The 27,679-nt window shown below is 40.1% G+C and overlaps 2 protein-coding genes across 3 annotated transcripts in view; one reads left to right on the top strand and one right to left on the bottom strand.

The window, feature by feature from the left end:
- The first annotated feature begins 15,531 nt into the window (after window positions 1-15,531).
- Window positions 15,532-19,361, top strand: DCTPP1 (dCTP pyrophosphatase 1). Its single transcript, XM_051999299.1, has 3 exons — window positions 15,532-15,748; window positions 17,098-17,208; window positions 18,807-19,361. The coding sequence occupies exons 1-3, from the start codon at window positions 15,660-15,662 to the stop codon at window positions 19,123-19,125; spliced, it is 519 nt and encodes a 172-aa protein (XP_051855259.1). The 5' UTR covers window positions 15,532-15,659; the 3' UTR covers window positions 19,126-19,361.
- A 2,618-nt stretch (window positions 19,362-21,979) lies between these two features.
- ZNF771 (zinc finger protein 771) overlaps window positions 21,980-27,679 on the bottom strand; it is a 30,766-nt gene continuing 25,066 nt past the window's right edge. For both annotated transcript variants that reach the window (XM_051999284.1, XM_051999275.1), the window contains exon 3: window positions 21,980-23,300. In XM_051999284.1, coding sequence (XP_051855244.1) covers window positions 22,479-23,300 — 822 coding nt within the window. In that variant the 3' untranslated portion in view covers window positions 21,980-22,478. The remainder of the gene's footprint in view (window positions 23,301-27,679) is intronic.

Consider the following 27,679-nt stretch of genomic DNA (forward strand, 5'->3'; position numbering starts at 1 on the left):
CATGATGAATATGGAAATATGTCTAAAATGATTGTACTATGTGTAATCTATCTAGGATCACTTGCTGTCAATAAACTCAGATCTAAACCACTGGAAAAATATCAATTGCTCATGAGTAGGCTGAGCTAATAAAATAAAAATGACAATTCTACCTCAATGAGTCTATTTGTTCAGTGCCATACTAATCAAACTGCCAAAAATGTATTTATATAGCTAAAAAAAATGATAAAATTCATCTGGAAAAAAAAGGTTAAGAATGTTAAGGGAATTAATGAAAAAAGATGCAAAGGATGATAGTCTAGCAATACTAACCCTAAAATTCTAGTATAAAGCATCAGTCACCAAAACCATATGGTACTAGCTAAGAAATAGAGTGGTGGATCAGTAAAATAGAAAAAAAGGTTTTTTTTTTAATGAATGTACATGTCTTTACATGTAACTGGGGAAAATAAAAATTTAAGAAAAAAGAAAAAATGGGGTAAAGAGATTGCTTGCTGTCTTGGGGAGGAGAAGATAAGGGAGGGAGAAAAAATTGGAATTTAAAATCTTACAAAAATGAATGTTGAAAACTATCTTTATTGGAAAAATAAAATACTATTTAAAGAGAAAGAGATTTTTAAAAAAAGGAAAAAGAACTTTATGGACAAAGATATGTAGAGCATCTCTTTTCTGAGGGCAAAGAATTAGAAATTTGGGATGTCCATCAGTTGGGGAATGGCTGAATAAATTGTGGAATGAAATTATGATGGAAAACTTTTGTGCTATAAGAAATGATAAGTAGGATGCTCTCAAAAAAACCTGGAAAGACTTCCATGAGCTCACACAAAAGGAAATATATTGCATACAAAGTAACAATAATATTATAAGAGAACACCTCTGAATGACTTAGGTATTCTCAGCAATACAATGATAAGATAGCCCTAAAGTACTTAAGGTGAAAAATGCTATCCAAGCCCAGAAAAAAAACTAATGGTATCTAAACAGACTTTTTTTACTTCATTTTTCTTTTTGAATGTTAAAAATTGTTTCTACATATAACTGGGGAGAAATGAAGTACTAAATAAATTTTTAAATAAAGAAAAGAAATAGTGGTTGGGGACTTTCTATTATTACTACATTTAGTGGTTAGAGGGGGAAGATCCCTATGCTGTTAGTCCACCAAAATGTCATAAAATTATTGTGGTTCCTATTTCCTCCCACATTATTTCTTCCTGAATTTCCTTTTGTCACTCCAAACTTAGCATCTCCCTTCCTAGAAATTTCCTTTTTTCTGTTGAGGATACCTCTAGCCTCTCTGAACTTAGGTTTATAACCTTAAAATCTTCCTTCTTTCCTCATTCCTGTATCTAATCAATTGCCAAGCCCCATCTGTTGTCCTTCATTGTCCTCTTCCATCTATCTCTTCTTCATTCATTCAAAAAGACCAATCGCCACTTGCCTCGTCTTTTGTAAGAAATTCCTAACTGGTCTCCCTACTCCCAGTCTCTTTCTTCTCCAATCCATCTTTCAGATGGATGCCAAGATAATCGTCCTTATAAACAGATTTGATCCGTACATCTATTACTCAAAGACCTCAATGACTCCCTATTGCTTTTTTTTTTAATTTTTATTGATAGAACTCATGCCAGGGTAATTTTTTACAACATTATCCCTTGCATTCACTTCTGTTCCGATTTTTCCCCTCCCTCCCTCCACCCCCTCTCCCAGATGGCAAGCAGTCCTTTACATATTAAATAGATGACCGTATATCCTAGATACAATATATGTGTGCAGAACTGAACAGTTCTCTTCTTGCACAGGGAGAATTGGATTCAGAAGGTATAAATAACCCGGGAAGAAAAACAAAAATGCAAGCAGTTTATATTCATTTCCCAGTGTTCTTTCTTTGGGTGTAGCTGCTTCTGTCCATCCTTGATCAATTGAAACTGAATTAGTTCTCTTTATCAAAGAGATTCACTTCCATCAGAATACATCCTCAAACAGTATCATTGTTGAGGTATATAATGATCTCTTGGTTCTGCTCATTTCACTTAGCATCAGTTCATGTAAGTCTCACCAGTCTTCTCTGTATTCATCCTGCCAGCAGCACTTCTTGCACCTCCGGTTCTTAACCTTGATCACAGAGGAGTAGTGAGCTTGCTGCAAATCAGTCCACAGCAGCACAGAAAGTATTTTAATCCCTGCATAGCTTTTTAGAAGATCTGCTTGTTGGTGGCCCTCTACACTTCCTTACCTTTCCCCTCCCCAAGGGGAAATACATAATACATATTACAGAATAATAATATTCCATAACGTTCATATACCACAATTTACTCAACCATTCTCCAATTGATGGGCATCCATTCATTTTCCAGTTTCTAGCCACTACAAACAGGGCTGCCACAAACATTTTGGCACATACAGGTCCCTTTCCCTTCTTTAGTATCTCTTTGGGGTATAAGCCCAGTAGAAACACTGTTAGATCAAAGGGTATGCGCAGTTTGATAACTTTTTGAACATAGTTCCAAATTGCTCTCCAGAATGGCTGGATGTGTTCACAGTTCCACCAACAATGTATCAGTGTCGCTGTTTTCCCACATCCCCTCCAACATTCCGCATTGTCTTTCCCTGTCATTCTAGCCAATCTGACAGGAGTGTAGTGGTATCTCAGAGTTGTCTTAATTTGCATTTCTCTGATTAATAATGATTTGACTCCCTATTGCTAAAGTATAAATAGCAATTCTTTAATATGGTAACTAAGGCCTTCTATAACCTGATTTAGTATAGATGCTTAATAAATACTGATTGTTTGATTAAACCTATCTTTCAACTTTATTTCATGTATTATTCTCCTGCATAGTCTGCTCCAGCCAGACCAGATTGCAGGTTGGTCCTGGAACTTGACATTTCCTCTCTTAAATCTGTTTCCCATGACTGGAATGCACTTCTTAGTTTCTGGGTTTTTAATCTTTCTTCCAGATTCAGCTTGGGTTCTATCTATTCTTCAAAGCCTTCTTTAATTCCCCAAAGTTATTAATACTCAGTTCCTTATATGGAAATATGTTTTCCAGAATTGCCCATATTTAACCTATATCAGATTGCTTGCTGTCTTGGGGAGGGGAAAGGTAAGGAAGTGTAGAGGGCCACCAACAAGCAGATCTTCTAAAAAGCTATGCAGGGATTAAAATACTTTCTGTGCTGCTGTGGACTGATTTGCAGCAAGCTCACCACTCCTCTGTGATCAAGGTTAAGAACCGGAGGTGCAAGAAGTGCTGCTGGCATGAGAATGCAATCAATCTGGGGATCATCCTTGTGGACATGTAGGCTTCAGGAAGGCATGTCTGACAGAAGCATAAGAGCCTTGGCTAGAAATGCCCGTATCAGGAACCACACATCGCAAACTGGACGATTTTATAATTGTGTTGCCATTAACGGATGGGTACTCTTAGTTACTGCTTAATGTTAATACCTATCTAGGATGAAAACTAACTTAGAGACATCTGGCGCCACTGCTACCTTAGTTTGAAGAGTATATAAACCCTGGCTCTCAGATCAATAAATGAACTTGTCCTCCTGTCCGCGTCATACTTTCTCCTCGATGAAGTCCCCGAGCTGGTCTCAAGTGGCGTCGAAGAGAAGAGAAGGGACCCCGTATCATTGTTAGGCTCCGTAGCGACACAGATGAGAGGGGTAACAGAAGCGCATAGAATCAATCCGCGCAGCGGGTACCAGAGGAGGAAGCGGAGCTATAGTTTCCATTCAAGCCGTGGACTCATTTGAATTTCACTTTGTTTAATTTAGCAAAATGGGGCGATCTCAATCTGGAGAAAAACAAAGACAGCTGTATTTGAAAGTGTTGAAGAAGGTAGTAAAAGACCAGGAGTAACTTATAGCTAAGGACCAATTAAAGGAATTCATGCTATGTATAGAGAAGTTCTGCCCCTGATTCCTCTTGACTAGAATAAATGGGAGACTATAGGAAAGCAAGTAGGTCCTACAGTTTTCAAAGATTTCCCTGAAACTGTTTCCTCTATTTGGAAGGTGCTTAAAATTTGTTTACAATCTCCCGAAAATGTGCCTTTAAGCTACAAAAACGTTGTGCAAAGATGTAATAAAGAGTGAGAGTGAAGAGGAAGAAAAGGAGCTACAAATGAGGAGGTTAAGAACATTTGAGAAATATGGAGACTAAAAGCAAACATTCCCCCAAACTACCCCAGTGCTCCTCCTCCTCCTTCCCACCATCCTTAGGAGGAGATAGAAAAAGTTAACCAGAATGAGCCTCCAAAGAGGAAACCAAAGGAACTGCAGTTAACCGCGGTACCATTGTACCTTAGGGAAGCAAAAGAAACCGAGCAAGACATTCCCCTCGAAATGCAAATATGCCAGGCTTTGGACGTTCTCGATCCACAGAATCCAAGCCATGCGCACACAGAGTGTCGGCCTTAGGAATTCAGAGTACTGAAAGAATTAAAGACTGGGACATCACAGCACGGGGCCAACAGCCCCTATGTAAAAGCCTAGATAGAGACAATAGCAAATTCAGTCTGGTGCCCGCTTGACTGGCACCAAGTATCTAAAAGTGCTTTGGAGGAGAAAGATTATTATACATGGAAAGCTGCTTTTTAGGAGGAATGTCAGAAAATGGACCGACAAAACAGACAATTTGAACAACTGACAGGGACCGAGGCTTCTACTCCCCTCGATCACCAAAGATATATAGGCGTTCAGGCAAATTGTCAACGGGGCCCCAAAATTCTGGGCTCACATTCTCCAATTGATAAATGGTCAAAGGATATGAACAGACAATTCTCAGAAGAAGAAATTAAAACTATTTATAGCCATATGAAAATATGCTCCAAATCATTATTAATCAGAGAAATGCAAATTAAAACAACTCTGAGATACCACTACACACCTGTCAGATTGGCTAGAGTGACAGGGAAAGATAATGTGGAATGTTGGAGGGGATGTGGGAAAACAGGGATACTGATACATTGTTGGTGGAATTGTGAACACATCCAGCCATTCTGGAGAGCAACTATGCTCAAAAAGTTATCAAACTGCACATACCCTTTGATCCAGCAGTGTTTCTACTGGACTTATACCCCAAAGAGATACTAAAGAAGGGAAAGGGACCTGTATGTGCCAAAATGTTTGTGGCAGCCCTGTTTGTAGTGGCTAGAAACTGGAAATTGAATGGATGCCCATCAACTGGAGAATGGTTGAGTAAATTGTGGTATATGAACGTTATGGAATATTATTGTTCTGTAAGGAATGATCAGCAGGATGAATACAGAGAGGACTGGTGAGACTTACATGAACTGATGCTGAGTGAAATGAGCAGAACCAGGAGATCATTATATACCTCAACAATAATACTGTTTGAGGACATACTCTGATGGAAGTGGATCTCTTCGATAAAGAGAGCTAATTCAGTTTCAATTGATCAAGGATGGACAGAAGCAGCTACACCCAAAGAAAGAACACTGGGAAATGAATATAAACTGCTTGCATGTTTGTTTTTCTTCCCAGGTTATTTATACCTTCTGAATCCAATTCTCCCTGTGCAAGAAGAGAACTGTTCGGTTCTGCACACATATATTGTATCTAGGATATACTGTCACCTATTTAACATGTAAAGGACTGCTTGCCATCTGGGGGAGAGGGTGTAGGGAGGGAGGGGGAAAATTGGAACAGAAGTGAATGCAAGGGATAATGCTGTAAAAAATTACCCTGGCATGGGTTCTGTCAATAAAAAGTTATTTTTAAAAAATAAATTAAAAAAAAGAGAGAGAATACAGGAAAAATAAAGGAACAGCTAGACTACCCCTTATCCACCCCACCTCTGGCTCAAGTGTCATAAGGGATGGCATTGGGCTAATGAAAGTCGATCTCAGCAGGGAAACTCCATGAGGGGCTCCCCCACCCCCAACAAACAATAGGGGCTGCTTTTTTTTCTTTTTTTTTTAGGGGCTGCTTTTCAAATGACTCCTTCCCTGCCAATAACAGCCCGTTAGTTCTTCAACAATAAATAAAAGGTTAAGCCAACAATCTGGCTCTCTAGTATTTCCTTTGCTGGTAGCAAGATGTTACAATACACTTTAACAAAGGCACTGCTTCTCTTATTGGAACTCTAAGATCTGGACTTTGAGGAATTGTAACTGGTACATATCAGGCTGCTGTTTTAGGGATAGTAACTCACACCAATGTTATTCCTGCAGACCATCAAGGGCCAGTCATGGTTGTGCTCCATACAAGAGGGGGATACAGAAGTCAGGAAATGTGATAGGGAAATTAGTATTGACCCCAAATGCTGATTCTTCATTGCAAGCTTGGTGGGCACAGGAAATAACTATGGAGTGGCCAGAGCTTTAATTAATTATTGAAGGAAGAAAACTTAAAGGTCTAAAAGATTCTAGAGTAAATGGTTCTGCTATAGCCCCAAAATACTGGCTGCCTTCATGGGCTTTGGAAATGGACAATTCTCTTCTGCAAGGTGTTGGTGGCATACAGACGACTCTCCATAGTGTACAATAGTTATGGTGGCAGAAAGGCCAGATAGAAGGAGCATTTAATCCTCAGTTTCCTGTGAATTTATGGGGTCATGATATAGTACAAGATTTGGGGATTAAAATAGGAATGGGGATTTTTGTTAATTGCCACAGTTGAGAAAGTGGAGGTCCCTCCCATACAGTGGAAGGAAGAACCCCTGATTTGGATGGAACAGTGGCCTCTTAATAAAGAAAAATTGGAAGTTTTGGAAATCATAATCAAAAGGTAGTTAGAAAAAGAACATATGAACCCAGCACTAGTAATGAGGTTTGAATGCCCTCAATTCCTGGTGGTCATGAGGTTAGTAGCAATAAGAGAGCTGTTAAATATCCCCTTTAATCAGTTGCAGATTTAAAGTGAAAGAATTCACTTATTCCCGAATTATTAGTGGCAAAATGAAAGTTTATTATTGGATAGAAACCAGTTTGCCAAGGAACTGACTTGTATAGTGTCAAAGACTTGTATAGTGGAGTTTTATACTGAAAGAATCAGTGGGCAAAGTCCTAGCAACTAAGCAAGCTACCTTAAGCCTTCTGCAAGGAGCTGAGCCGAAGGAAGCTGTTATATTAAGTATCTTGGTGGGGGCTGGAATAGCCCAAGCTAATCAGACCAGGACTCCTCAACTGAATGAGAATTTAGAATTCCTATGGGAATTGATTTGCCCCTGAATATTATTGCTTCTCTTATCCTGGGAGAATGACCCTATCTCCAGTCTCCTTGGAGTTTGAGAGATCCTGATCTCTGAGATCAGAAAAGGAGACACAATCTCTAAGAGGGATAATCTTAAAGGGAACACGGCTTCAGTAAAGGGAACAGTTTCCCTCCCTCTTCACTAATCCCTGGAATTCTCCCATAATTTCTGTTTAAAAAAAAAAACAGATCTTAGGAAAATTAATGAAAGAATGGAAAATATGGGAGTTTTGTAGCCTGGGGTTGCCATCTCCATTAAAAGGACCAAGATATGGTCCTAGCAAATTGGCCATTATGAGTTGTTGATTTACAGGATTGTTTCTATACTATTCCCATTACAGAAATAGGATTGCAATATTTTGCTTTTTCATTGCCTACTATTAATTTTAAAGCCTCTCACAAATGTTATCAGTGGAAAGTTCTATATTTTGTAAATGAATGAAGAAGAGTCCCACAATGTGTCAACAATATGTGGACCAAATCCTTCAACTCATTAGACAACAATGGCCACAATTCATTATCTTATGTGCTTATCCTACAAAACAAGAATTACCAATTATTCTTGAAAATTTGACAACAGTTTGAAAAGTATGGACTGACAATAACCCCAGAAAAAACCCAATGGGAAACTCCCCTATGATTGTTTAGATTTCAAGAGATCACACTTCATAAAGTATAGTTAATGAAAAATACTCTGAAAACATTGAATGATTTCCCAAAACTGATAGGAGATATAAATTGGGTCAGACCTTAATTAAAGATTACCATTGTTGATTTGCAACCTTTATGTGCCATTTTACAAGAGACATCAGAATTAAATTCCTCTCAACAAATAATACAATCTGATTTAGATTTATTCTAGATCATAAAAAAGAAACTTCACGATGGTAAGTTATCAAGAATTTCATCAGATATTATGGAGCTTACTATCTAAGACACTTTTAGACAGCCTACGGGTATATTACATTATTAGGACCAGATATTTGAATGGTTGTTTCTTTCATCCCAACCATCATGGTCAATAACTCCTCATCCCTTACAAATGGCAGAATTAATACAAAAAAGTATTGGGTCAAGGTAGGCAAATCCATGGAAATGACCCTCATGTAATTCATCAACTATATACCCAGCACAATTGCAAAGTTTAATACTACAAAATCCCGAGTGGCAAATCCTTCTATGCACTAATACAGGAACAATAGATAACATTTCCTCACATCCTATTATTCAATTTGCAATAAGATAGCAATGAGTGTTTCCAAAAATAGTACAAAAATAAGCTATTCAAGGTACTATAATTGTTTTTACAGATGTCACAAAAAACAGGTGAGCAGCCTGGAAGCTGGACGTCATCCCCTCTATTGCCTTCATCCCCTCTATTGCCTTCATATTAATTCACACTCAAAATTACCTGGACCAATATGTGAAGAGAATTCTATTATAGATCAGTTGGTTAGCTTATATATTTTCACAGTTCTACAAGCACAGAACCTCACCTAGAACATCATCAGCTGAATTCCTGTGCAAACAATTTTGTCACTAGAAAGCAGGCGAGCATATAGTAAAGTCTTGCACTTCCTGCCTTCCGTATTGTCTATCTCGTGGTATGCAGATAAATCCCAAAGGACTAAAACCTCTAGGTATTTGTCAAATGGATGTAACTCATTATTCCCCTTTTGGACATTTATTCTTTATATACATCCTACAGTGGCTACTCTCCAGATAGGAGAGTCTACAGCTCATGTTTTTGAACATATACTTTCTGTTTTTGCTTATATAGGTGTACCTAACTCTTTTAAAACAGATAATGATCCAGCTTGTACATCATCTACATTTAAACAATTTTGTCTATATTATAATATTGAACATAAGCTTGGCCTGCCATATAATCCACTGGGGCAACACAAAAAGTGACATTAAAACATTCCTATAAAAACAAAAAGAAGGGGGATAAGCCACATATGAGGCTGGCCAAAGTTATATATATGCTCTTAATTTTTTGACACAATGATCAAGGCCTTTCCCCAGCAGAACATTTCTTTGATAAACACAAAACAGTCTGTTCTAACAGAAACTCCTTTGGATGAGTCATGTGGAAGGATCCCAAAACTAGGCAATGAAATAGGCCACATAAATTGTTAACATGGGGTTGAGGTTTTGCTTGTATACTTCCAGATGCAGAACGGCCGAAAGAGAAGGAACCAATTTGGATCCTGGAGAGGAACACCCGCATGGTACGAGGGTCTATGCAAAAAAGTACAAAACATGGCTCTGAATCAGGAAAAGAGACCCGAAAGAAAGGGCCATGGAGTCGTAGACACCATCCAACAAAGATCCTGATTCTCTTGCTGACAGCCCTGATAATGGGAGGAACAGCTGGCAGAGAAACAGGAAAAGAAAAAATAAGGACATTAATTTATGGACATTCATTCCTAACCCACATTGGGTTAGAACTATGGACAAGAATCAACTAGTGGGTCCAGTCACAATATTGGGGACAGGAAGATTAGCAGGAGAAATATTTATAGCCCATTACACAATAGGACTCAGGCCTACCCCAACCAACCTGTATTAAATTTCATTTACAAAGGATATAATCTTTAGCCACTCATTTGTTTTACTAAATACATTGTGGGCAATTGTGTGACAGTTAGAAATCAGAGCATTACTACTAAAAGAATTTGCTCTACACCTTCAGCTTATAACATATCATTCTTACAGATACCTTTTTATCATAATGAATCATTGATTACAAACAGACATCAGAGTACTTTAAACCCTTGTTTTAACACCAACACCAAGTTGGGATAGTTCACTGTAGTACTATCATAGCCCATTGATCCTTTGAGTTTGGAGACCAGGAGTCAACAAAACAAGGATTGGGAAACATTAGGATGGAAAGAGCCTGTTTTTCTTTCCCCCAAAGGAACACTACAAACTGAGTTATGGAAGGCCATTGCAGCCTTAGGAATGATATATTACAGAGTGGATGCTCTGGCAATGCTATTCAAACACATTACAATGAATCCACTATTACCACTTTTCGACAAAGACCATGAATTTATGATATGTTATACCGCTCAAGTAAATTTTGCCAAAACAGGTGACATCTATAAGGTTACCACAAAGTTTTACATCATTCTATGGTGGTTTAATGGAACATCCTTTAAGCATTTTTTTTTTTTTTTTTTGCTGAGGCAATTGGGGTTAAATGACTTACCCAGAGTCACACAGCTAGGAAGTGTGACATGTCTAAGGTCAAATTTGAACTCAGGTCCTCCTGATTTCAGGACTGGTGCACCTCCTAGCTGCCCAGTGGGACATCCTTTAAATCAAACATTGTGCTGATTATTGAGTGACCTAAATATCCCCTGTATTCTGTTAAGGCTACAGGAAGGTGGTATCAATCCCCAGCAGATAGAGTCCTCCAAGATATACATAAAGGGCTACAAAAAGGAATGATACGTAGAAAAAGATGTGGTGGTTGCATTATATTTGGTATTGTACCTCTTGTATCTTTTATAGTTTCTGTAACAGCTTCTACAGAATCAGTAAATGCTGTAAGAAATTCTGTACAAACTAAAGAGTTTTTACAAGATTTGGCAAGAAATGTATCTAAGGCTTTAAAGGCATAATGGCTTGTAAATCTTGATTTTTGAACACAAATTAGATGCTTTGTAATCCACAGTAATTGCTACCGGGAATTAGACTTATTAGAAATAAGATTTCAATTACTCTGTGATTATCGTTTTACATGTGTATGTATGATACCTATAATCTTTAATTATGCAAAACTTAACTGGATTAAAAGAAGGAATGTTACTTGGTATATGGGCTAACTTACACTGGACAGAAATTTAGACTGGTTAAAAAAATGTTACATTGGATATTGAAAATAACAAAATTGTAATTGATGAAAATGGTTTAAGTGAAGATATATTGGAAATTTTGAAACAGATAAGTCCCTTTAATAATATGGAAAGTATGATTTTGTAATTTGGCTTGTTTTTCTTACTCCTGATACTAATATGTGTATGTGGATTATCCCTGTTTAAAATTGGTTCTAAAGAGTTAAAAGAAAAGGGGGCGATATAGATGTCCAAAAACAAGCAGATCTCCTAAAAGGTTATGCAGGGTTAACATGCTTTCTATGCAGCTGTGAACTGATTTGCAGCAAGCTCACCACTCCTCTGTGACCAATGTTGAGAATGGGACATGCTGAACTTATTGAGAGGTACAAGAAATGCTGCTGGCACAAGAATGCAATCAATCTGAGAGTCATCTATGTGGACATGTAAGTTTCAGGAAGGCATGTCTAATATAAACTTAAATGAACTTTATTAATGAGGCACTCACCTGTCCTAAAGTCATACTTTCTCCTCCGTGAGGTCCTTGAGCTGATCTCAAAGGAGTGAGAAAAATTTGGAACACAATGTCTTACAAAAATGAATGTTGAAAACTTTACATGTATTTGGAAAAAATAAAATTCTCTATCTCTCAAATTGCCTCATATCTACTTATTTATATTAAATGGTGTGAAATATTAGCATGGCTTAACAGATAAAGAACCATGTCCTGAGTCAAGACCTGTGTCACCCTGGGGGAATCACAATCTATCATGCTTCAGCAGGCTGGACTTATGAGCTTTCCCTTTCTCTAGCCCTTGATTCTCCAAGGAATTTCACTCTCAAACTTTCTTGGAAGCAAAAAATCCAGAGAAGCTAGAATAGATTTTAATAAAGGATAATGTCATGAAAAGAAACACAGGGTGGAACTCAGGAGCCCAGTTATAGTGGTTCTCACTTTGCCACCAACTCCTTGAGTAACCTTTTCTTTTAGGAAGGTCTGAGGGAACTTTGTAAAATAAAGTTGTTGGATCATGTGATCCCCAAATTCTCTTTCCAGCCCTAATGTTCTAGGTTACTAGTAGAAGGTATTTAGATTTATATGACTGAGTAGTTGCTATCTTAGAATTATTTTTAACTCTTCCCTCCCCCCATCCCACCTCCATACCTGTAACCAATCAGTTTCCAAGTGTTGACAATTCTACCTCCAAAACATTTTTTAAAATTTTCCTTTCTTTATATTTATCCAGCAACATTTTAGTTCAAGTCCTCGTTTCTTAGCTGGACTCCTGAATACCATACTAATTAGTCTTCCTGTCCTAGGTATCTTCTTTTTCTAGTCTAGCCTCCATCCAATAGCCTAAATGATATTTTAAAATAGTATTTTATTTTTCCAAATACATGCAAAGATAGTTTTCAACATTCACCTTTGCAAAACCTTGTGTTCCATATCTAACATATATAGGACTGCTTGCCATCTAGGGGAGGAGGTGGAGGGAGGGAGGGGAAAAATCGAAACAGAAACGAGTGCAAGGGATAATGTTGTAAAAAATTACCCTGGCATGGATTCTGTCAATATAAAATTATTATTAAACAAAATAAAATTTTAAAAAACCTTGTGTTCCAATTTTTCCTCCCTCTTTCCCTCCCTCCTTCCTTAAGACAGCAAGCAATAGGATATAAGTTAAACATGTGCAATTCTTCTAAATATATTTCCATATTCATCATGCTACCCAAGAAAAATCAGATAATAAGGGAAAAACAAGGGAAAGAAAAAAACAAGCAAATAGCAATAAAAAAAGGTAAAAAATACTATGCTTTGAACTACATTCAATCTCCATTGTTTTCTTTTTCTGGATGTGGATGACATTTTCCATCACAAGCTTACTGAAATTGTCTTGGACCATCTCATTGTTGAAAAGAGTCAAGTCTATCACAGTGAATCATCACATAATCTTGTTACTTTGGACAATGTTCTCTTGGTTCTGCTCACTTCATTTAGCATCAGTTCATGTAAGTCTTTCCAGGCTTTTCTGAAATCAGCCTGCTCATCTTTTTTTACAAAATAATATTCCATTACATTCATATACTATAATTTATTCAGCCATTCTCCAATGGATGGGCATCCACTCAATTTCCCCAAATGATATTCTTAACACACAATTCTGACCATATTACTCCCCTTTTCAAGTGGCCTCAATTGCTTGCTATTGCTTCCTCAAAAAAATATAGACTCATCTGACATTCAAAGCTTTATATGGCCTATAGCCACATCCTCATTCTAGATTGAATTCCTATTACTTCTCTTAATTAGGGCCATTCACTAATGCAAGTGGGATGAAGGCTTTCTGAATTCAGGACATTTTTCAAAAAGGAAGAAATTTTACTTGTTTCTCATACACATTACAATTTCTCTACTTGAAAGCAAATTTCTCTCTAAATGAGTGATTATATGCTCAAAAAGTATCTGTTCTAGGAAGAGGAAAAAGAAGTCCATACATAAGATGCACATGTCCAAAAGAGTTTTACTGAAGACGATTATTTAAAACCAGTGAAGAATAGGAAGGATGGATTTCTTATTCTATGTTCAGATTGGGGCAATGATTTTGAAACTCTCTAGACTGGGGTGGAAATGGCTTGCCAGCCATTCCTTTCTGTATAGGAAAATTCTGATCTCTGATGTGTATTTGAGATGTTTCCTCCCTTTGAGAGGATTCTTTAAAGGATCATCAGTGGAGAGCTTTAGGATCTCTGAGCACAGAAATAAAGGAGGTGAGAATACTTCCCCAATATTTCCTGGAATATTTCTTGATTTATCCAAATTACAGCATGGTACAAGGTAGGGGGGAAGGAGAAGGGGGGGGACTGGAGGGTCTTATTTATTTTGCCAAAAGAAGAGCAAAGATAAGGTCATTAGATCACAGATTGCAAGAAAGGAGTAATATAAAAGGTCAGGTCTTAAGAGTATATTTTGCCCTTGATGCGAAAGGGAACAAATGGAATGACAAGGCCCAATCTGTACTTAAGCAAAATCACTGGTAGTCGTCGGGAGTATAGACCCAAATGGGAGACTTGCAACAGATGAGGAGAGCCCCAACTAAGGTGCTAGTTCATTGAGCTGAGAGAGTAGGAATCACAAAGGTAGAAATGGCAAAATTTGTCAACTTGATTAGACTTTGATTAAGGGAGAATGAGGTGTCAAAGATAATGTCAAGGTGATGAACTGGGGAGATTAGAAAAATAGTGGTTTCTCCATTCTCAAATAAATATATCCAAATTATCATTGACTATATTTATTTAAAATGCTCCGTCAATATTAGAGAAATATTCAAATAAAAGCACTTTTGAGTTTCCACCTCACATCCAGCATTGGCAACAGAAGCAAAATGACTAATGTTGGAGAAGCTAAAGAAAAAAAGGCACACACTAAACCACTGTATGTATTGTTACAGCTATTCTGGAAAGCAGTTTGGGAAAGTACATATCACACATACATAGATGTTTTCAAGGCTCAGGTACCATTTTCTAAAAGCATTTCCTGATCTTCCCAGTTATTAGTGCCCTTCCCCCTCCCCAATTATTTTGTATTTACAGTGTGTATATACATATATATGTGTACATACTTATGTATGTGTGATCTTGATATATCTGTGTACACAATCAACAAATATTTATTAAGTACCTGCTATGTGGTATAAATAAACCACCCTCGATTCTGGGAATATAACCACTCCCTGATCTCAAAGAGCTCCCATTCAGTTAGCATAGTGGAGAATGGTGACCAGGGAAGGAGTTTAACCTAGATAATCGCAGAAAGTGTGAATGGAGCCACAGGGAATATATCGTTATGACTTTTTTAGGAGGAGTAATGCTGATTTGATTATTGTTACCTGAGCAAGAAAGGAAGTGGGGGACAAGACGGGATACCTAAACTGGCTTAGCCTCTGGTTCACAGGCACACAGTCAAACTTATGTTGTATAGTACACGGCAGAAGCTTATTAAGTGCTAGTGGAACTGATTGACATCAGAACATTCCGCCAAGGATCCCCTCCAGGTACCCTTCCAGGGCGCTTACTTCTTGGCGCCATCTGGTGGCCACTCCTGGCTCCGCCTTCCAGATACGCCCTTTTGCACTTGCGTTGTAGATACCGTTTCCCTTTCCTTATGTATCCTCTGGTACATGGTAGCCTGTAGGGCTTCACAACCCGCCCTTTAAGAACTCCCGCCCCTCACTCAGGAAGGCGCTCAACCCGCGCCTATATCACAGTCCAATTCAGGCCCATCTGCAGGGCCGTAGGCGTACCCTCTAAAGAGTCAGAGCGCGAGGCTCTCTGATTGGTACATTTTTAGACCCGGGAGAAAAATAAGGTACTTTATTGGCTCCTTCTCTGGTCCTGTCCCGCCTCCTCCCAGCTCTCTACAGCCTGACTTCTCACCTGCGCCTGCGTAAAGGGAGAAGCCGCTGCGGGGGGGCCAGAGCCCGGGAAAGACAGATTAGGAAAGGGGGAAGGACTGAACAGGGAGACTTCACGTGGCTTCGGAGTTAGTGGGTCTTCTGCAGAACCGGAACCGCCCCATTGTTCTACAGCACCATGCCGGGGGATAGCAACCCCGAGGGCGCAGCGGCAGCGGGGCACGATACCCCATTTCGCTTCAGTCCGGAGCCCACGCTGGAGGACATGTGAGATGCATGCCCCCATTCCTCCGGTCCGGGATGCTGCCCGTCCCATGGGAGAAAATGGCGGGTTGGGGTGGGCGGGGTCCGTGCTGAATCCGAGGCTTCCTGCGACCCAGTGATACTCTGTCTACACTAAAGCGAAGTCTGGAGAAAGCCGAGAATTCTGTTATTTAGTTATTCTACCAATTTGCAATTGTTGCCTGGTGCACCCAACGGATATGTAACTTACCTCGGGTCACTCTTATGGATTTGAACTTGGGTCTTAAGTCCTCACTCTGCCATCCTGCTTCGACTACATAAGTAAAGGGATGGAAAAACTGGAGAACTCATTTGTCCAAGGTCCTCCCAATTCATTAAATGTTATAAATAGAAAGAGTGGGGGACTCGGAGTTGAGGATAGGGGTGAAAGTAATAGCACCACCTCCCAGCTTGTTGTGAGGATCAAATGAGATGCTTTCAAAGAGCTTTGCAAACCTTAAAGCTGTACTTAAATGTTAGCTATGATGATGATTAACTGTAGCATTATGAGCTCGATTTTATCTAACCGATTAGCCTCACTTTCCTCAGCTGTAAAATGGGAATGGTAGTATTCCCATAAGGGAGACAGGATTTGGTGTGAGAAGTTTGTTATTGTTAAGTCATTTCTGATTCTTAGTGAATTCATTTAGGCTTTTGTTGGAAAAAATCTTTACAGTCAGTATTTCTGACAATTGATAAATGGTCAAAGGATATGAACAATTTTCAGATGATGAAATTAAAGCCTTCTATAGTTAAATGAAAAAATGCTCTAAATCACTTTCTAAATCAGAAAATGCCATCTGCATCTAGAAAAAGATCTAAGGAAACTGAATGTAAATCAACACATGCTATGTTCCCTTTTTTTTTTTTAATCTCTCCCAAGGTTTTTCCCTCTTTTTGCTCTGATTTTTCTCTCCCAACATGATTCATAAAGCATTTATGTTGTTAAGCGTTAAAAATAAATAAACAGTTTTGATGGCAGAAATACTGGAATGGTTGGCCATCTCCTTCTCCAGCTCATTTTACAGATGAGGAAACTGAGATAAATGGGATTACGCAGTGCACTAGCCTTGGACCACACAACTACTAACTGCCCTAATCTGGATTTGAAAAGGAGTCTTTCTGAAGTCTTTCCCACTCTAGGCCTTGCACTCTTTCCTACCTGGCCTCAGTTTTACCCCTCTGTAAAATGAGGTCTGTAATAAATTCTCTCTTTAAGATTCCTTTTAGTTCTGACAGTTAATTCTTTGCCCTGTACCTTGCTACTGCACTGACTCCTTTTCTGCCTTAATCTTTGCATCCTTAACCTCTTCCCATTTCCCTTTCCTCCATAGCCGACGCCTCCAGACAGAGTTTGCAACAGAACGAGACTGGGACCAGTTCCATAAACCAAGGAACCTCCTCCTGGCCCTTGTTGGGGAAGTGGGAGAGCTGGCAGAACTCTTGTGAGTAATTGGAATGAGAAGGGGATAGGGACAGGTGGGGAAGAATGGCTTCATTGGTGCCTTCCCATCTTCCTTTCTCATTCCAGCATCACCTGCTAGGATGTTAGTATTGAATTAATCTTTGGAATTTTATCTTTACAGTGTGGTACAGTGGCGTATACAAAGATGTGAAAGGTCTAGGCCCTGCAGTCAAAAGAGTCCACAACCTAGTAAAGAAAATTAGAAAAATGTATATTATGAAATGCTGCTTGTCTCCTGAGAGAGAACTGATGAACTCTTGAATGCAGACAGAAGCATACATTTTTTTTTAACTTTGTTTCTCCTTTTTTTTTAAATGTGTGTTTCCTTATGCAATGTGGTTAATGTGGAAATGTTTTGCATGACTTCACATGTAGAATTACTGTCAGATTGGTTGCCTTCTCAGAAAAGGGGAAGGAGTGGGAGGGAGATAGAATTTGGAATTCAAAACTTTTAAAAATGAATGTTAAAATTTTTTACATTTAATTAATTAATGCTCCGTGAAGATGCTCAGAATTACATTTAATTAGCATCAGTTCTTGTAAGTCCAGGTTTTTTCTGAAATCCAACTGCTCATCATTTCTTATAGCACAAAAATATTCCATTATCTCCATATACTACAATTTCTTTAGCCATTTTCTAATTGAAGGATGCATTTAAAAAAAGGAAGAGACCAGAGAAGAGATCAGTTATGGTTTTATAATTGTCAGGGAAGAGGTGAAAAGGCTTGGGGTAGCCTTGTACTACCCCAGGAATGTATGGATGCTGATGACATTTCAGAAACAGAATGGTTGGAATTAGGAGACTGGTCATAGAGAGTGAGGGAGAGGGAATGTTAAAAGATGAAAAAGTAAAAGAATTTTCAAAGATTTATGAGTTTTGATCAGCCATGGTTGAGAGCAGAAGTATCAGTTGTAGCAGTTTGAATCAGGTTAAAATGTAATTGGGAAGTATTTAACAAATTAGAACCACAACAGAACATGGGTAATACTAATATGTGGTTTCCTAAGTCAGTATGCAATGTACCCGGATCCTTTTGTGTGGGTTAGTGGACTTTTTCTATTTGCACCATTCTTCAAGAGGACTCATCATGAACCAGGTTACCCTCATCCTCACTGAGAGATAATAGACTTTAGTGAAGAATGAGACATTTTTTGGATAAAGCCAACGCAGGAATTTGTTTTGCTTGACTTTGCACATTTATAACAAGGTTTTTGTTTTGTGTTGTTCTTTCTTTATGGAGTAGGACTGGGGGTGGGGGGTGGGGAAGGGGGGGAGGGTCTGAGCCATTGTCTTTTCATTTGAAAACAAAATGAAATTTAATTTTTAAAAAAAGACAGATTTTAAGCCTGGGGCAGAGGGCTGATTTGTGGAAAGGAAAAACTCTGTTTGGAATGGAACTGCCATGAACATATCAAACTCGAGAAAGGTGTTTAGATAGTGGGTTTGGAGTTAGGAGCTATCCAAAGAGACAGAGGGGTGAGGCTGTGGTTGTGGGTATTTGGACTTGGTCTCCTAGCCAAGACCTAGTACTAACATCTGTCTTCATATGTCTACCCTTATGTCCGGTCTTCCCTCAGTCAATGGAGGCCTGATAGTGGCCCTGGGCCCCTGTCCTGGTCTGAAGTGGAACGCAAGTCATTAGGGGAAGAGCTCAGTGACATCCTTATCTACCTCGTAGCCCTGGCATCGCGATGCCAGATTGACCTGCCACAGGCTGTGCTAGACAAGATGGAGACCAACCGGCGCCACTACCCAATCCACCTTGCCCGCGGCTCCTCCTCCAAGTATACGGAGTTGCTCCATGAAGATGCTCAGAAGCCTGAGCAGAGGCTTGATCCTGCCCCAGGAGCCACAGAATGTGAACCTGTCTCCAAGGGTAAAGAGGAAGCTAACTAAAGAACAGGATCTGTGGGCCTGAACAAGAGCTGGGATTCATGGGACTGACTTCAGGAATGGTGGCAACATTCAGCCCAGAACAGAACCCCGCTGGGGAAACAGGATGACAAAAGCCTTCTCAAATCCTCCTTAGTTGTATTACCAGATGTAAGATTCTCCAATAGGATACAATCACAGAGGGCGTCCTTCTCAAGACTGTCATTTGTTCCTTTAATAAACGGTTTGAGATGAAGTGATTCCTTGCTTGTTACTTAGATGAGGGGGAGGGATTTAGGTATGACTGAGAAAGAAAAATAACTTGTATGAAATCGTGAGACTCCTTCTAAGACCCACCAAAGCTTTTTTGATATCCCCAGCATTTAGCATACTGAAGAACACATAGGCACTTAAATGTTGATAAATTTATAGTAGTGAGAATGTAGACGATCTCTCAAGGGACCTAAGACCCAATTGGATCCATTTCTGATGGCAGACAATACTTGGGAGAGCATAAAGATGGTAGAGGTGAGGCCTTTAGACTAAATCAGCTTTTCTAAATGGATTTTTTCAGCTGACTGCTCCTTTGTGACCCTTCAATTTTTCTAGCAATCCAAAATCCTAAAAGAATGACAGCATGGTGTAATGGTGTGTCTACTTTGTACATTCATCTGTATTATTTTCCTGCTGAAATGCAAACTTGTTAAGAGCAGAAACGCATTTTTCCTTCCTTGTCATATTTTCCATCACCTGGCACTTAATAGGCAGTTAGTAATATATTTGTTTAAAGAGCCCAGAGTGAATTTGAGGTCCTGCTTGTTTTCAGCTTAATAAGTAAGCAAATCCCTTTACCACTGGGCCTCTATAAAAACCTGGCAATTTTAGTTCCTGCACTGTCTGCTTGCCCAGGTAGTGTTGAAAAATCCTTTGTAAACTACAAAGACTAAAGAAATGAAAACTAGTTAAAAGTCCCTTTACCACTGGGCCTCTATAAAACCTGGCAATTTTAGTTCCTGCACTGTCTGCTTGCCCAGGTAGTGTTGAAAATCCTTTGTAAACTACAAAAGACTAAAGAAATGAAAACTAGTTAAAATTAAATTAAGGGGTAGAAGATTCACTTACCCAGTCTCTCAGCAGCAGTCTTCCCAGTCTGGATCTTCATGGAAGTAGAACATAGTTTGGATTAGGGCAGTCACTGCTTCCAAATTCGATCCATGTGCAGCAGCTTCATAGGGGAAAAGGACAAGGCCTGGAATCCAGGGGACTGCCAAGACTTCATTTCAAAAGGGGACCAGGCTGAGGGCAGGTTTGGAGGTTATTGTGTCTGAGCTAAGGAAAGGAGGCTGGAGAAAGTCTCCAGAAGGGCCCCATTTCCTTTGTGACCACAATAGAGAGGAGGGGAAACCAGAGGACAGACTTCTCAGAGGGCAGGGGACAAGGGGGAGGTGGCACCCTGTTGTCTTCCCCACACCATCCCCTTTCCTTAACTATCAGACTTCTTTTTATTATTGCAGTTTCTTGTCCTATCCTCTCCTATTTCCAAGGCTGAGTGTAGTCCAGCATTTGGAGCCAGAGGAACCAGGATTTAATCTCAGCCCAACCTAGGTGATGTCTTGAGCAATTTCTTTTTTATGGGATTTCAGAATCAGAGCATTCTTTAGGCTTCAAGCCATTTCCAGCTCTGAATCTAAATTTGAATAAACCTAAAGTTTTAAATTTGTTATCCCAAGAGTCAAGAAAACTTGGGTTTACATCTTAGTTATTCCAATTAGTTCCTGGATGTTTAACTTTAAAATGGGGTCTTACTTCACATGACTGTCACAAATGAAAATGGCAATATATTTTTTAAAGCCTAAAGCATTCTTGGAATATCTGTTCCCAGCAATTTTCACCTCTCCTTTCAAATCTCAAGTTGGGGGCCACCTCCTCCTTGAAGCCTTCCTTTCCTCTCATTCTCCCTTCTCAGTTGTCTATACATAGGCCCTTCTCTTAAATAGATGGCAAAACTTTCGACCACAGGATCTTCTTACTGTTCAGTTGTATTGGCAGAAACGCTAGAGAGGTTGATCATTTCCTCCTCCAGTTCACTTTACAGATGGGAAAACTGAAGCAAACAGGATGAAGTGACCTGCCCAGGGTCACACAGCTGGTGTCGTTTTTTTAACTCACGCGGAAGAATCTTCCTGATTCCAACAGAAGAAGGGGTAGGTTTATCTCTTAATCTGTCTAAATTCTTTTAACTTCTCCAGTACTAAAAACCAGGCCTTGCTGCGTATCTAATGACCAGAACTGAACTGCCCTGCCAACTAGTATAGTGGATAAGGTACTGGAAGACCCAAGTTCAAATTCTGCCCCAGGCAACAACCTAGAGGTATGTCTCTGGGTAAGTCACTTAGCCTCTGCCTGCTTCAGTTTCCTTATTTGTAAAATGGGAATAGTAATAACAGCTCAAGGCCAGGGTTGTTGTGAGGATCACATCAAATATCTAATGAGATGTTTGTAGAGCACTCTTGCAAACCTTAAAGTGTTCTAAGTGCGAATTGTTACTAATAGCTGCTCTAAAAGGTCGCTCATTCATCAAACATTTGAAGCAATTTGAAGCCCTTCCATGGAGAGCTAAGGGGCTAAGTATATTACCTGTAGCTATAACTGGAGAAGGAGCAAGATACTTAACAAAGGAAAAGTCCAAACTAGTGCTGGGTGAATTCTCAGTATAATTTTAACCATTTTACAGATGTCTTGCACAAGGGGCTGAACTTTTAAGGTCCCTTGCAGCTTAGAGATTTTGTGATTCCGTGACTCTAGACAAGATGATGGAGGGGAAGGGGGGACATCCCCAAGGGGTCACCACTCTCTCCTTCAGACACATCACAAAGCATAACAGGAGGATAATACTTTATTCACAAACACAGGCCCCAATGTGTATAGGACACAGGAGGGGGGCTAGTTCCTCCAGATAACAGAAGCCCCTGACCTCCTCCTCCCTTAGGCTGGAAGCATCCCTGGGAGCCCTGGGCACATGGGTCCCCGGTTCTTTTCTCAAGCTGGTTCCCACTTTTCTCTCTTCAATTCTACATTTGAAAAGTAGTAAGAAACTCACTGAGAAGAAAGGGAAAGACCCAGGTAAGCAGGGTTGAAGGGCAGGGGCTTTTCAGAGCTGCTCCACTCCTTTAGAATATTCTAGGGGTGTTCTGGAGACAGTGTGCTGCTTTTAACACTGGCTTCCTGTGACAGATGCAGAAACTTCCCCTCCCAGAGTTCTCCCCGTATGGTGGAGAGGACTGCTCCTCCTCCCTGGGGAGTGGGGCCTTCTCTCCTGCTTCTTCCCCTATCCCTTCCCAAGGGATACATGTGCCAGCCCCCCAGTTTCTCCGTCCTCAGCTCCCCTCACACTCAGGGCACCGGTCGGTTCTCTCGTTGCCCCCCACTCTGCCCACACCAGAGGCTAGCTTGAAGCCACGGCCACAGCCCTCGCAGATGTAAAGCCGCCTCCGCAAGTGGGCCCGCCGGTGCCGGATGAAATGGGAGCTGAGGCGAAAGCGGCGGCCACACTCTGGGCAGGGGTAGGGCCGCTCGCCGGTGTGGGTGCGGGCATGCTCCGCTAGGTTGGAGCGGTGGCCAAAGCCGCGGCCACACACCTGGCAGCGGTGGGGCTTCTCCCCGGTGTGCACGCGCCGATGCTTGGCCAAGGCTGAGCTCTGGGCAAACCTGGTCCCGCACTCGGGGCAGGAGTAGGGCCGCTCGCCAGTGTGGGTGCGCCTGTGCCTGGCCAAGCAGGAGCTGCCCCCAAAGCCGCGCCCACAGTCTGGGCAGGTGTAGGGCTTTTCACCAGTGTGCACGCGGAGATGCTGCGCATAGTTGGAGCTCTGGGCAAACCGGCGGCCACACTGGGGGCACGCGTAGGGCTTCTCGCCCGTGTGCCGACGTCGGTGCTGCCTCAAGTTCGAGGCGGCGGAAAAGCGCTTCTCACACTCGGGGCAGGCATAGGGCCGCTCACCCGTGTGGGTGCGGCCGTGCTTGGTGAGCGCAGATTTCTGGGAGAAGCGGCGCCCACACTCTGGGCAAGGGAAGGGGCGCTCGCCCGTGTGGGTGCGGGCATGCTTGGCCAGGGTGGAGCGGCGGGCGAAGGCGCGGCCACATTCAGGACAGGCGTGAGGCCGGGTTGGGTCTGCGGGAGGCTCAGGGGCCGTGCCTGGGATCTGGTGGAGGAAAACAAGCAGAGGGTTAGCAAGGAGGAAGAATCCAGAACCAGAGGTGCCCAAGAGGGCCTCTCCTGCAGTCCCCTTCATGTACAAACAAGGGATCAGTCACAAAGCAGAGAACCATGATGGAATAAAATAATAAAGCAATGGATCAATAAAATCAGTACTCCTAGAATAAAGAGCTACTGCTGAGAGGAAAAAACTTTGCATCTCAGATATTAATTTAGTTGTTGTTTGTTTTTTTTTCCCATGGGGAAGGACTCCGTACCTGTGATTTGATCAGTGGAAGCTTCCTGACAAATGTATTCTGGAATGGCTGTCTCGCCTTATATGTGAATCTTCTGAGAGAATGGGATTATGGGTTTTCTCCCATAGTGCTCTCTGGCCCAAAGAGCTTTAAGGGAGGTGTGAACTCCCTTGAAGTTAGAAAGTTTACTTTGTGAAGCTGGCATACTTGTGAACTCCAATGAGTAAAGGTGTGAACACAAGCCTTGTATTAATTAGTTCTACTTAGTACCTTGTTTCAGGTTCTGGCCAAAATCTTCTTGTAAGATTAGATCAACTCTAATTAGTTAGCAGTTTGTAAGGATTCCAACATCTCCCCCTTTCTTTTGTTAGATGAAAACACCAAAGGAAATAGGAAATCTAATCAGATTAGTGGATTTCTAAAGGGGTACACATAAATCCATCAATATGGGCCAGAACTTTGTAACAGATATACATGGTATACATAAATCCATCAATATGGGAGGCATTATACATAATTTACATAAGCACATAGCAATATAACATAGGCTAGTAGTAATGTAACAACATGAATCAACCTGAAAATTTACACATGTCCATAAGTCCTAGAAATAGTCCATAAGGAATCCATTGTCCATTAGTTCATGTGCCAGGAATCCAATAGTTCCTGTAAGCCCTGAAGTACTGCAAAAGTCTCATCAACAATTTTTCATCTTAAGGAATCCAATGATTCTCGCTTATATGACTTATAGTTTTAGAAGGGGCAACTGGGATAGTGCAGTGGAAGAGCACTGATCCTGGAGTCAGAAGATCCTGAGTTCGAATCCAGCCTCAGACACTTAATGCTTCCTGGCTATGTGACCCTAGGCAAGTCACTTAACTCCAATTGCCTATATATATATGGAATTGGCATTCCCTAATGGATAAATGGCCAGAGAATGTGAATTATTCAAAAGAATAATTTCAAACCATAAGTCAATACAAAATATTCCAGGAAACAAAAGGGAAGGGATTATGGACTTATATAGCACCTATCATGTATTAGACACTGTGCTAAGTGCTTTTCAACTATTTATCTCATTTGATCCTCATAGCAATGCTGGAAGGCAAGTGCTTTTATTATTCCCATTTTACAGTTGAAAAAATCAAGGCAAACAAAGTTAAATGATTTAGCTAGAGTCACACAGCTTCTGTGGGACTGAACTGGAATTCAGGTCTTCCTGACTCTAGGCCTTCTGTTCTATCCACTGTGCTACCAACTGCCTAAAAATTATTAATAATAAGAGAAATTAAAATAAAAACTGAGGATTCATCTCATACTCATTTAACTTAGAAAGATGATAAAAAACAAATTGTCCATTTGAAGAGACTGTGGAGGCAGGTACATTAATGTCTTTTTTGGCAGTTATAAATTGGTCCAGTTTGTTCTGGAAAACAATCTAAAATTATTCAAAAGAAATCACTTCACCGATCATACTCTTTGACTCTGATTTGGACATATATCCCAAGGAGCTTAACCATAGAAAGGTAATATTTATTCCAAAATATCCCACAGCAGCACTTTTTATTATGGTAGCAAACAAACAAAAAAACTAGGTACCTATCAAATAGCCAATGACTTTAAAAATTGCAAGTATATTAATGTAAAGGAATATTATTCCATCAAAAGAAATAATGAATATAAGGATTTAGAGAAATATCAAATGACTTCATTTGAGCTAAAGCAGGGTGGAAAAAAAAACAGAATCAGTGAAACTCTGTGTGTGTGTGTACATACCACACACACACATATATATACATACATATGCATACATACAAACTACAATAACAAATGAAAACAACATCATGGCAGAAAATTAAAGTCAATGATCAATATTCATCTGACAATGAAGTTTGGCATTCTATCTTTTTACAGATCTATATGTAACTCCTCTCTGCCTCCTCTGTGGGTATATATATATATTTTATATATATTGATATGTCTCTCTCTCTCCTGTCTCTAAATATATATATATATATGTACATGTATCTATATCTCCCTCTCTTCTCCTTTTTATTTTTGTCTCTCCATATATATAGATATAGATAGATACTGGATGTTTTATATGCTGTTAGATAGTCACTATGTCAATATTTTTTACTCAACAGTTTTTTCTTTGTGAAAAATTCTATGGAGAGAGAAGAATATTGAGATATATTTGTGGTGTTAAAAAAACAATAGCATTAATAGTAATAATAAGTAGCATTTATATAATGCTTTTTTGTAGTTTGCAGTTATCTCAAATGGTCATCACAGCAATCCCATGAGGAAGGGCTTATTACTCCTTTTCACAGATGACAAAACTGATGCAGACATTATATAAGTGACTTGCCCAGGGTCAAATCATTAGTATGTGTCTAAGGCTAGATCTGAACTCAGATCTTCCTGACTCCATGCCCAGTGCTATTTATTGAGTCACGTGGCTACCTCTGGCTCCCCATCAGGGAATTGAATCCTGGTTTCCTACATGATAGGCAGGGATATTCACCACAACTAGTTTATTATATTTTAAAGCCAAATACAAATAAGAGGTATAGAAAGGTAAAGAAACTTCTATTCTTAATTGTTTCTTTTCAGAGATCTCATGACCTGCCAACAGTGGAGCCAAAAGTGATTCCTAGTCCAGTACTCTTTCTCTAAATCGTGTTGCTTCCTTCTTTCAAAGGCATTTGGCATCTCAAGGCAAAAGCACTGTTGAGCCACAGCATTCAAAGTATAAAGGCAAAGATGGGAAGCTCAGGAAATATTTACTTGTAACAGTTAACATTAATTCAATTGAGGAAATTGAGGAAAAGAAAGAAAATTAATTAAATTTAGTGTTCAATAAGCTTAATAAAAACAGGCAAAGGGATCTTCACACATAAAGCAGAGGTCTAAAGAGCTAGGCATACATCCAGAAACACTCAGTGGTCTGTAAATAGACCTTTAAGAACATCTGAAAAATATGCTGTTTTCCCAGGCATCACCAGAACAGGAAACAACCAAACAAATAAAACCAGGTTGTTAATCCAAGAACTCCCTTCACTATTAAGAATGAAATTGCAAATGACAGGAACAAAAGAAGTGTAAGTTGAGCCAATTTAAAAAAAAAAAAGAAAGAAAATGGGAAGGAAGGAGAAGAGGCTCCACAGGGAAACAAGCAGAAAAGCCAAAGCAGAGAGAGCAGAGCTTCACCAGAAGCAGAGAAGTTACAGCCAAACACATTTTAATCACTGTACTGGTCCACAGAAGCTGCTCCTGTTTCCCACATCTCATCTGCGACCCATCTGCAGAGAGTACAACTCCACTGAGCTAGCCATAGTGTTCAAATGCCAAATGTATCCTTGCCAAAAACATTACTTTATGGAGAACTCAGACAAGACAAGCGCTCACAAGGTGGTCAGAAAAAGGAATTCAAGGACACTCTCAAGGTCTCTCTTAAGAACTTTAGAATTGATTCTAAATGACATGGGGGACACTGGCACAGGATCTCACAGCATGGCAAGAGAAGCAGAACTGATTAGCTCAGAAGAAACAGGAGATGCACAAAGTTAGAAACTCCACCCCAAATGTTCATAGGGACTATTTTGTGTCTGACCTGTAGGGGAGCATTCCAAACTCTACTGCTCTGATCAGCCACAGTTGCACATGCTGTAACTCGACTCTAACATAGTGATGTCATTTTGGTCTCTTCAAGAACAAAGGACAACAACCAGGATTCAGATTTAGCTCTTAGAATATAGAACTTAGGGGTTCTCTGGTCCAACTTCCACATTTTGTGGGTGAGAAGGGAAAATGCTTACCCAAGGTCATGTAGCTACTAAGTCACAGGATCATGGATTCTGAGTTGGGAGGGCCCTAGAGACCACGTCCTAGCCCCTCATTTTACAGATGAGGAACCTGAGATCTAGAGAATAGGTGACTTGATTTAGTCATACACATGTAAGTAGCAGAGACAAAATCTGAACTCAGGTTTTAAGGAGGGGGTACGGTGAATATACCACTGGGGCTGGAGTCAGGAAGGCCAGAGTTCAAATCCAGGCTCCAACACTTACTATTGGATGACCCTGAACAAGTCACTTAACCCTGTTTGCCTCGGTTTCCTCACCTG

Source organism: Antechinus flavipes, chromosome 1 (genome assembly GCF_016432865.1).
Source record: "Antechinus flavipes isolate AdamAnt ecotype Samford, QLD, Australia chromosome 1, AdamAnt_v2, whole genome shotgun sequence".
Taxonomy (NCBI): domain Eukaryota; kingdom Metazoa; phylum Chordata; class Mammalia; order Dasyuromorphia; family Dasyuridae; genus Antechinus; species Antechinus flavipes.

What these genes read in the sequence shown, in the direction of transcription:
- DCTPP1 (XM_051999299.1), top strand. Translation starts at nt 15,660, where the DNA reads ATGCCGGGGGATAGCAACCCCGAGGGCGCAGCGGCAGCGGGGCACGAT. An exon ending in GAGCCCACGCTGGAGGACAT is followed by an intron (nt 15,749 to 17,097) that starts GTGAGATGCATG and finishes TTTCCTCCATAG; the next exon opens with CCGACGCCTCCAGACAGAGT. An exon ending in GGAGAGCTGGCAGAACTCTT is followed by an intron (nt 17,209 to 18,806) that starts GTGAGTAATTGG and finishes GTCTTCCCTCAG; the next exon opens with TCAATGGAGGCCTGATAGTG.